The sequence below is a fragment of the Oncorhynchus keta genome, unplaced genomic scaffold (genome assembly GCF_023373465.1).
Source record: "Oncorhynchus keta strain PuntledgeMale-10-30-2019 unplaced genomic scaffold, Oket_V2 Un_contig_2788_pilon_pilon, whole genome shotgun sequence".
NCBI classification, from domain to species: Eukaryota; Metazoa; Chordata; class Actinopteri; order Salmoniformes; family Salmonidae; genus Oncorhynchus; species Oncorhynchus keta.
In genome coordinates, this window is record NW_026285749.1 from 1 (window position 1) to 11466 (window position 11466).

The window sequence follows — 11466 nt, forward strand, 5'->3', positions numbered from 1 at the left end:
TCTCTTTATCTCTCATTAATCAACTTGTTTCTCATCTCTCTTTATCTCTCATTAATCAACTTGTTTCTCATCTCTCTTTATCTCTCATGAATCAACTTGTTTCTCATCTCTCTTTATCTCTCATTAATCAACTTGTTTCTCATCTCTCGTTATCTCTCATTAATCAACTTGTTTCTCATCTTGCATCTTGCATAATTATCGTATTTCGTCGCCCTAACGTAGCCTTCACTGCTATTCGCCCAGGAGCTAGCAAGCGCTAGCTAACGCACACAGATTAGCATCACTGTAGTGCTATTCACTCAACTGAACGACTTGATTAGTCTAGTGTTAGCTAGCTACATAGCTGTCTTTGTTTCCAAGATAATTGTGTAGTTTAGTGTGTGTAGCCTTGGAGTGATTATCTTAATTCACTGAGGTTCGCTAGCCAGCTATTTGTCGTCCTTAACGTAGGAGACTCTGCTAGCTAGCCAACAGCTAACAGCTAACAGCTAGCCAACGTCTACTGTTTCGAATTCAATCACCGGTCAGGTAGTATCACATTTTCATTTCATTTCATTACAGTACAACGGTTTGATTTGTTTGATCGTAGCTAGCTACATAGCCGTCTTTGTTTCAAAGATAATTGTGTAGTCTAGAGCGATTTCCTAGGTTAGCTAGCCAGCTATTGTCGTTCTTTAACGCAACGTAACGTAAACAACACTGCTAGCTAGCCAGCTAGCCCCCGTATAGTAGCACTGTAGAAACTATTACACTCAACGGAACGACTTGATTAGTGTAGTGTCAACAACGCAGCCACTGCCAGCTAGCCTACTTTAGCAGTACTGTATCATTTTAATCATTTTAGTCAATAAGATTCTTGCTACGTAAGCTTAACTTTCTGAACATTCGTGACGTGTAGTCCACTTGTCATTCCAATCTCCTTGCATTAGCGTAGCCTTTTCTGTAGCCTGTCAACTATGTGTCTGTCTATCCCTGTTCTCTCCTCTCTGCACAGACCATACAAACGCTCCACACCGCGTGGGCCGCGACCACCCTAATCTGGTGGTCCCAGCGCGCACGACCCACGTGGAGTTCCAGGTCTCCGGTAGCCTCTGGAACTGCCGATCTGCGGCCAACAAGGCAGAGTTCATCTCAGCCTATGCCTCCCTCCAGTCCCTTGACTTCTTGGCACTGACGGAAACATGGATCACCACAGATAACACTGCTACTCCTACTGCTCTCTCTCGTCCGCCCACGTGTTCTCGCACACCCCGAGAGCTTCTGGTCAGCGGGGTGGTGGCACCGGATCCTCATCTCTCCCAAGTGGTCTTTCTCTCTCTCCCCTTACCCATCTGTCTATCGCCTCCTTTGAATTCCATGCTGTCACAGTTACCAGCCCTTTCAAGCTTAACATCCTTATCATTTATCGCCCTCCAGGTTCCCTCGGAGAGTTCATCAATGAGCTTGATGCCTTGATAAGCTCCTTTCCTGAGGACGGCTCACCTCTCACAGTTCTGGGCGACTTTAACCTCCCCACGTCTACCTTTGACTCATTCCTCTCTGCCTCCTTCTTTCCACTCCTCTCCTCTTTGACCTCACCCTCTCACCTTCCCCCTACTCACAAGGCAGGCAATACGCTTGACCTCATCTTTACTAGATGCTGTTCTTCCACTAACCTCATTGCAACTCCCTCCAAGTCTCCGACCACTACCTTGTATCCTTTTCCCTCTCGCTCTCATCCAACACTTCCCACACTGCCCCTACTCGGATGGTATCGCGCCGTCCCAACCTTCGCTCTCTCTCCCCGCTACTCTCTCCTCTTCCATCCTATCATCTCTTCCCTCTGCTCAAACTTTCTCCAACCTATCTCCTGATTCTGCCTCCTCAACCCTCCTCTCCTCCCTTACTGCATCCTTTGACTCCCTATGTCCCCTATCCTCCAGGCCGGCTCGGTCCTCCCTCCCGCCTCCGTGGCTCGACGACTCATTGCGAGCTCACAGAACAGGGCTCCGGGCAGCCGAGCGGAAATGGAGGAAAACTCGCCTCCCTGCGGACCTGGCATCCTTTCACTCCCTCCTCTCTACATTTTCCTCCTCTGTCTCTGCTGCTAAAGCCACTTTCTACCATTCTAAATTCCAAGCATCTGCCTCTAACCCTAGGAAGCTCTTTGCCACCTTCTCCTCCCTCCTGAATCCTCCCCCCCCTCCTCCCTCTCTGCAGATGACTTCGTCAACCATTTTGAAAAGAAGGTCGACGACATCCGATCCTCGCTTGCTAAGTCAAACGACACCGCTGGTTCTGCTCACACTGCCCTACCCTATGCTCTGACCTCTTTCTCCCTCTCTCTCCAGATGAAATCTCGCGTCTTGTGACGGCCGGCCGCCCAACAACCTGCCCGCTTGACCCTATCCCCTCCTCTCTTCTCCAGACCATTTCCGGAGACCTTCTCCCTTACCTCACCTCGCTCATCAACTCATCCCTGACCGCTGGCTACGCCCCTCCCGTCTTCAAGAGAGCGAGAGTTGCACCCTTCTGGAAAAACCTACACTCGATCCTCCGATGTCAACAACTACAGACCAGTATCCCTTCTTTCTTTTTCTCCAAAACTCTTGAAGCGTGCCGTCCTTGGCCAGCTCTCCGCTATCTCTCTCAGAATGACCTTCTTGATCCAAATCAGTCAGGGTTTCAAGACTAGTCATTCAACTGAGACTGCTCTTCTCTGTATCACGGAGGCGCCCGCACAGCCAAAGCTAACTCTCTCCTCTGCTCTCATCCTTCTAGACCTATCGGCTGCCTTCGATACTGTGAACCATCAGATCCTCCTCTCCACCCCTCTCCGAAAGTTGGGCATCTCCGGCGCGGCCCACGCTTGATTGCGTCCTACCTGACAGGTCGCTCCTACCAGGTGGCGTGGCGAGAATCTGTCTCCTCACCACGCGCTCACCACTGGTGTCCCCAGGGCTCTGTTCTAGGCCCTCTCTTATTCTCGCTATACACCAAGTCACTTGGCTCTGTCATAACCTCACATGGTCTCTCCTATCATTGCTATGCAGACGACACACAATTAATCTTCTCCTTTCCCCTTCTGATGACCAGGTGGCGAATCGCATCTCTGCATGTCTGGCAGACATATCAGTGTGGATGACGGATCACCACCTCAAGCTGAACTCAGCAAGACGGAGCTCCCTCTTCCTCCCCGGGAAGGACTGCCCGTTCCATGATCTCGCCATCACGGTTGACAACTCCATTGTGTCCTCCCAGAGCGCTAAGAACCTTGGCGTGATCCTGGACAACACCCTGTCGTTCTCAACTAACATCAGGCGGTGTCCCGTCTCCTGTAGGTTCATGCTCTACAACATCCGCAGAGTACGACCCTGCTCACACAGGAAGCGGCGCAGGTCCTAATCCAGGCACTTGTCATCTCCCGTCTTGATTACTGCAACTCGCTGTTGGCTGGGCTCCTGCCTGTGCCATTAAACCCTACAACTCATCCAGAACGCCGCAGCCCGTCTGGTGTTCAACCTTCCCAAGTTCTCTCACGTCACCCCGCTCCTCCGCTCTCTCCACTGGCTTCCAGTTGAAGTCAGATCCGCTACAAGACCATGGTGCTTGCCTACGGAGCTGTGAGGGGAACGGCACCTCAGTACCTCCAGGCTCTGATCAGGCCCTACACCCAAACAAGGGCACTGCGTTCATCCACCTCTGGCCTGCTCGCCTCCCTACCACTGAGGAAGTACAGTTCCGCCAGCCCAGTCAAAACTGTTCGCTGCTCTGGCCCCCAATGGTGGAACAAACTCCTCACGACGCCAGGACAGCGGAGTCAATCACCACCTTCCGGAGACACCTGAAACCCCACTCCTTCAAGGAATACCTAGGATAGGGTAGGGTAAGTAATCCTTCTCACCCCCTTCTCCCCCAAAAAAAAAAAGATTTAGATATGTAATGTAAATGTCATCTCTCTTTATCTCTCATTAATCAACTTGTTTCTCATCTCTCTTTACCTCTCATTAATCAACTTGTTTCTCATCTCTCTTTATCTCTCATTAATCAACTTGTTTCTCATCTCTCTTTATCTCTCATTAATAAACTTGTTTCTCATCTCTCTTTACCTCATTAATCAACTTGTTTCTCATCTCTCTTTCTCTCATTAATCAACTTGTTTCTCATCTCTCTTTATCTGTCATTAATTAACTTGTTTCTCATCTCTCTTTATCTCTCATTCATCAACTTGTTTCTCATCTCTCTTTATCTCTCATTAATAAACTTGTTTCTCATCTCTCTTTACCTCTCATTAATCAACTTGTTTCTCATCTCTCTTTATCTCTCATTAATAAACTTGTTTCTCATCTCTCTTTCTCTCATTAATCAACTTGTTTCTCATCTCTCTTTCTCTCATTAATCAACTTGTTTCTCATCTCTCTTTCTCTCATTAATCAACTTGTTTCTCATCTCTCTTTATCTGTCATTCATCAACTTGTTTCTCATCTCTCTTTATCTCTCATTAATAAACTTGTTTCTCATCTCTCTTTCTCTCATTAATCAACTTGTTTCTCATCTCTCTTTATCAACTTGTTTCTCATCTCTCTTTATCTCTCATTAATCAACTTGTTTCTCATCTCTCTTTATCTCTCATTAATCAACTTGTTTCTCATCTCTCTTTATCTCTCATTAATCAACTTGTTTCTCATCTCTCTTTATCTCTCATTAATCAACTTGTTTCATCTCCCCCCCAGACAAGCCTCAGATCACTATGAGTCCTGGATGTTTCTCCATGAGCATCACGGAGGGCGACACCCTATCACTTAACTGTAGTGCAAAAGGTAACCCTGCCCCCTCCTACGATTGGTTGCTCCCCCAAGCCGACCCCAACCCCATGGAAGAGAGATCCGTAGTGACCATCACCAACATGGCCAAGTCTCACTCTGGAGATTACACCTGCATCGCCATCAACCCCCTGGGAAACAGCACCTGTACTGTTAACGTGGAGGTCACAGGTGAGATGGATGATTGGTTGGATGGATAATTGGTTGGATGGTTGATTGGTTGGGTGGTTGATTGGTTGGATGGTTGATTGGTTGGATGGTTGATTGGTTGGATGGTTGATTGGTTGGATGGTTGATTGGTTGGGTGGTTGATTGGTTGGATGGTTGATTGGTTGGGTGGTTGATTGGTTGGATGGTTGATTGAATGATTGGTTGGTTGGATGGATGATTGGTTGGGTGGTTGATTGGTTGGGTGGTTGATTGGTTGGATGGTTGATTGGTTGGATGGATGATTGGTTGGATGGTTGATTGGTTGGATGGTTGATTGGTTGGGTGGTTGATTGGTTGGATGGATGATTGGTTGGGTGGTTGATTGGTTGGATGGTTGATTGGTTGGATGGTTGATTGGTTGGATGGTTGATTGAATGATTGGTTGGATGGATGGATGATTGGTTGGGTGGTTGATTGGTTGGATGGTTGATTGGTTGGATGGATGATTGGTTGGATGGTTGATTGGTTGGGTGGTTGATTGGTTGGATGGTTGATTGGTTGGATGGTTGATTGGTTGGATGGTTGATTGGGTGGTTGATTGGTTGGATGGTTGATTGGTTGGATGGATGATTGGTTGGATGGTTGATTGGTTGGATGGTTGATTGGTTGGATGGTTGATTGGTTGGTTGGATGGTTGGTTGGTTGGATGGTTGATTGGTTGGATGGTTGATTGGTTGGATGGTTGATTGGTTGGGTGGATGATTGGTTGGATGGTTGATTGGTTGGATGGTTGATTGGTTGGGTGGATGATTGGTTGGATGGTTGATTGGTTGGGTGGTTGATTGGTTGGATGGATGATTGGTTGGATGGATGATTGGTTGGATGGATGATTGGTTGGATGGTTGATTGGTTGGATGGATGATTGGTTGGATGGTTGATTGGTTGGATGGTTGATTGGTTGGGTGGTTGATTGGTTGGGTGGTTGATTGGTTGGGTGGTTGATTGGTTGGGTGGTTGATTGGTTGGATGGTTGATTGGTTGGGTGGATGATTGGTTGGATGGTTGATTGGTTGGGTGGATGATTGGTTGGATGGTTGATTGGTTGGGTGGTTGATTGGTTGGATGGATGATTGGTTGGATGGATGATTGGTTGGATGGATGATTGGTTGGATGGATGATTGGTTGGATGGATGATTGGTTGGATGGTTGATTGGTTGGATGGATGATTGGTTGGATGGTTGATTGGTTGGATGGTTGATTGGTTGGATGGTTGATTGGTTGGGTGGTTGATTGGTTGGATGGATGATTGGTTGGATGGATGATTGGTTGGATGGATGATTGGTTGGATGGTTGATTCGTTGGATGGATGATTGGTTGGATGGTTGATTGGTTGGATGGTTGATTGGTTGGGTGGTTGATTGGTTGGGTGGTTGATTGGTTGGGTGGTTGATTGGTTGGGTGGTTGATTTGTTGGGTGGTTGATTGGTTGGATGGTTGATTGGTTGGATGGTTGATTGGTTGGATGGTTGATTGGTTGGATGGTTGATTGGTTGGGTGGATGATTGGTTGGATGGTTGATTGGTTGGGTGGATGATTGGTTGGATGGATGATTGGTTGGATGGATGATTGGTTGGATGGATGATTGGTTGGATGGTTGATTGGTTGGATGGATGATTGGTTGGATGGTTGATTGGTTGGATGGTTGATTGGTTGGGTGGTTGATTGGTTGGGTGGTTGATTGGTTGGGTGGTTGATTGGTTGGATGGTTGATTGGTTGGTTGGTTGGATGGTTGGTTGGTTGGATGGTTGGTTGGTTGGATGGTTGATTGGTTGGATGGTTGATTGGTTGGATGGTTGATTGGTTGGATGGATAATTGGTTGGATGGTTGATTGATTGGTTGGTTGGATGGTTGATTGGTTGGTTGGTTGATTGGTTGGATGGTTGATTGGTTGGATGGATAATTGGTTGGATGGTTGATTGGTTGGATGGATAATTGGTTGGATGGTTGATTGGTTGGATGGTTGATTGGTTGGATGGATAATTGGTTGGATGGTTGATTGGTTGGATGGATAATTGGTTGGATGGTTGATTGGTTGGATGGATAATTGGTTGGATGGTTGATTGGTTGGATGGATAATTGGTTGGATGGTTGATTGGTTGGATGGATGATTGGTTGGATGGTTGATTGGTTGGATGGATAATTGGTTGGATGGTTGATTGGTTGGATGGATAATTGGTTGGATGGATGATTGGTTGGATGGTTGATTGGTTGGATGGTTGATTGGTTGGATGGATAATTGGTTGGATGGATAATTGGTTGGATGGTTGATTGGTTGGATGGTTGATTGGTTGGATGGTTCATTGACTGATTGGTTGGTTGCGTGGAAAGTATTCAAACCCCTTGACTTTTTTCAAAATTGTGTCACTTTACAGCCATATTCTAAAATTGATTCAGTTGTTCCCCCCCACACAGAATACCCCATAATGACAAAGCAAAACAGGTTTTTTAGACATTTTTTGCAAATTTATAATAAATACAAAACTTTATCACATTTACTTAAGTATTCAGAACCTTTACTCAGTACTTTGTTGGAGCACCTTTGGCAGAGATTACAGCCTTGATTCTTCTTGGGTATGACAACACAAGCTTGGCACACCTGTATTTGGGCTCCGAGTGGGCAGCGGTCTAAGGCACTGCATCTCAGTGCAAAAAGCGTCACTACAGTCTCTGGTTCGAATTGTTAGGCTCTAAATTTCAGAGTGAAAAACTCAACATTTATGAAAGTTCAACCAAGTTTATTCCGCCCAGAGGGTCAATACATCTGCATTCAGACAACACATGTTTACAGGGCCTGATTGGTGGAGTGCTGCAGAGATGGTTGTCCTTCTGGAAGGTTCTCCCATCTCCACAGAGGAATTCTAGGGCTTTTTCAGAGTGACGATCGGGTTCTTGGTTACCTCCCCAACCAAGGCCCTTCTCCCTGATTGCTCAGTTTGGCCTGGTCCACCAGCTCTAGGAAGAGTCTTGGTGGTTCCAGATTCTTCCATTTAAGAATGATGGAGGCCACTGTGTTCTTGGGGACCTTCAATGCTGCAGAAATGTTTTGGTACCCTTCCCTACATCTGTGCATCGACACAATCACATCTCGGCGCTCAATGGACAATTATTTAGACCCTCATGGCTTGGTTTTTGCTCCGACATGCACTGTCAACTGTGGAACCCTTATATAGATAGGTGTGTGCCTTTCCAAATCATGTCCAATCAATTGAATTTACACAGGTGGACTCCAATCAGTTGTAGAAACATCTCAAGGCTGATCAGTGGAAAACAGGACTCACCTGAGCTCAATTTAGTCTCATGGCAAAGTGTCCAAATACTTATGTAAATAAGGTATTTCTGTTTTTCATTTTTAATAAGTATTAAAAAATATATTTAAACTGTTTTCGCATTGTCATTATGGGGAATTGTGTGTAGATTAATGAGGTATTTTGATGAGGATATTATTTTTTATTGAATCCATTTTTAGAATAAGGCTGTAACATAAAATGTAACATACCAAAATATATCATAACAAAATGTGGAAAAGTCAAGGGATCTGAATACTTCCCTGAATTCACTGCATCTCCTTCCTCTCCTCCTCCTCCTCCTCCTCCTCCTCCTCCATCATCATCTCATCATCATCATCTATCTCTTCCCCGTCTTAATGCTCCTTCATCTCATCATCATCATCATCATCATCATCATCATCATCATCATCATCTATCTCTGTTCTCTGCCCCATCTGCATCATCCTCATGTCATCATCATCATCATCATCATCATCATCCTCCTCCCTCCCCTCTGCAAATCCCCTCTCCTCTCCTCCTCATCATCATCCCATCATCATCCTCATCATCCCTCCTCCCTCTTCCTCCCTCCCTCCTCCCTCATCATCCTCCTCCCTCTGCACGTTCCCATCATCATCATCATCATCATCATCTCTTTATCCTCCTTCTCTGCATCATCTGCATCATCCTTCCTCTCCTCATCATCCCTCCCTCCTCCTCATCATCCTCCTCCTCCTCCTCCTCCTCCTCATCATCATCATCCCTCCTCCCATCATCCTCCTCCTCCCCTCTCATCATCTCCCTCTCCTCTCCTCCTCCTCTATCTCTCCCTTTCCTTTCTTTCTCCTCTCCCTCCCTCCCTCCTCCTCTCCTCCTCCTCTGCATCTCATCATCCTCCTCCTCCTCCTAGTCTTCCTATCTCCTCCTCCTCCCTTCCCTCCCTCCTCCTCCTCCTCCCTCCCCTCCTCCTCCCCTCCTCCTCCCCATCTGCATCTCCCTTTCCTCTCATCATCATCATCATCATCATCCTCATCCTCCCATCATCTGCATCATCATCATCATCATCCCTCTCGTCTCCCTCCCTCATCATCATCCTCATCATCTCCTCCTCCTCTCCTCCCCTCCTCCTCATCTGCCCCATCATCATCATCATCATCATCATCATCATCATCATCATCATCATCCTCCTCCATCCCTCCCTCCCTCCCTCTCCGTCCTCCTCCTCATCATCCTCCTCCTCCTCCCCTCTGCATCTCCTCTCCTCCCTCCCTCCTCCTAAATAAATAAATCCCTAAATCCTCCCTCCTCCTATCTGCCCCATCTGCATCTATAGTGTAAATATCTCCTCCTCCTCTCTCCTAAATCTTCTCCTCCTCCTCCCCTTTCTGCCCCATCTGCATCTCTCTCCCTCTCTCCTAAATCCTCCTCCTCCTCCTCTCCCTCCCTCCTCCCCTATCATCCTCCCCTCATCATCATCCCCTCCTCCTCCTCCTCCCCTCCCCTCTCTGCCCCATCTCATCTCATCATTCCTCTCCTCCTCCCCTCCTCCCCTCCTCCTCCCTCCCCTCCTCCATCATCTGCATCATCCCTCATCCTCATCATCCCTCCCTCTCCCCTCCCCGTCCCCTCCCTCATCATCCCTCCTCCTCCTCCATCTCATCATCTCTATCATCATCATCTCGTCCTCTCCTCCTCCTCATCCCTCATCATCCCCTCATCTTCCCCATCTGCATCTCCCTCCTCTTCCTCCTCCCCATCCTCCTCTGCATCTCCCTCTCATCATCCTCCCTTCCTCCTCCCTTCGTCTCTCCTCCTCCCCTCCTGTCATCATCATCATCATCATCATCATCATCATCATCATCATCCTCATCATCATCCCTCCTCATCTCCTCCTCCTCCCCTCCTCTCTGCCCCATCTGTAAATAAATAAATAAATGTCATGTAAATAATGTGTCATCAAATGAGTGTAAAATAATGAATCGTAAATAAATATTAGTAAATGTAATAATTAATAATGTAAATAAATAAATCAATAATATAAATGAAATAGTAAGTATGAATTAAGTAATATGTATTTTTAGTCAATTAATAATATTAATGTCGTAAATAGTAAATAGCAGTGTAAATAATAAAATATCATAAATAAATAAATAAATAATAAATAATCATCATCTCTTTGCGTCTTAGATGTCATGTCATCATCATCCCCTCTGCATCTCCCTCTCCTCCTCCTCCTCCTCCTCCTCCTCCTCCTCCTCCTCCCTCCTCCTCCTCCTCCTCCTCTCTGCCCCATCTGCATCTCCCTTCCTCTCCTCCTCCTCCTCCTCCTCCTCCTCCTCCTCCTCCTCCTCCTCCCTCTCCTCTCCTCCTCCTCCTCTCCTCCTCCTCTCCCTCTCCTCTCCCTCTCCTCTCCTGCCCTCTAGTGGACTACCTGCCCATCTTTGCAGGGCTGGCTGCAGCTGTGGTGGTGATCCTCTTGGTGATCTCCTGTTTCACCTACTCATCTTACTATAAACACAGGCGCATGGGCCACTACCAGCTGAAAGACATGTTGCCACGACGACACAAGAACAAACACGTGGTGCACCACAACGGAATGGACCAGTCCTTTATGTAGAGGAGGGGTTGGGGTCAGAGCATGTGAAATCCTGATGAGTGGGTGTGGCTCTCCACGTCCTTTCCTACCGCTCCCTCACAGAAAAAAACACTGCTCAAAATCCGCTACATTCATTTTTATCACAATTTAAATCACAATTTAATCTATTTTTGGACAACCTGGACCTACCAATTGTTTTAAGTATTGAAACCAAACAATATGGATGTGAATGAAAGATATTTCAATAAACATGAAATGATGAACATTATTTTTTAAAATGGTATTTTGTAAGCTTTATTTAACTTGTCAAGTCAGTTAAGGGAGTTTTTCCGAGCCACCGTGCTTCTACACCTGCATTGCTTGCTGTTTGGGGTTTTAGACTGCGTTTCTATACAGCACTTTGAGATATCAGCTGATGTACGAAGGGCTATATAAATACATTTGATTTGAGTTAAGAACACATTCTTACTACAAACCCGGATAACGCTGGGCCAATTGTGCGCAACCACTGCCGGTTGTGATACAGCCTGGAATCGAACCAGGTCTGTAGTGACGCTTCTCACTGAGATGCAGTGCCTTTAGACCTGACC

The 11466-nt window shown here is 46.5% G+C and overlaps 1 protein-coding gene across 1 annotated transcript; it reads left to right on the plus strand.

Annotated features, from left to right (window-relative positions):
- The first annotated feature begins 4681 nt into the window (after positions 1-4681).
- On the plus strand, positions 4682-11142 carry LOC127923010 (V-set and immunoglobulin domain-containing protein 2-like). Its single transcript, XM_052506941.1, has 2 exons — positions 4682-4973; positions 10704-11142. The coding sequence occupies exons 1-2, from the start codon at positions 4730-4732 to the stop codon at positions 10895-10897; spliced, it is 438 nt and encodes a 145-aa protein (XP_052362901.1). The 5' UTR covers positions 4682-4729; the 3' UTR covers positions 10898-11142.
- The last annotated feature ends 324 nt before the right edge of the window (positions 11143-11466 follow it).

Bases quoted from the DNA above. Each gene is read 5' to 3' on its own strand.
- LOC127923010 (XM_052506941.1), top strand. From the start codon at position 4,730: ATGAGTCCTGGATGTTTCTCCATGAGCATCACGGAGGGCGACACCCTA. The intron at 4,974-10,703 runs GTGAGATGGATG...CCTGCCCTCTAG, and splicing joins TGTTAACGTGGAGGTCACAG to TGGACTACCTGCCCATCTTT.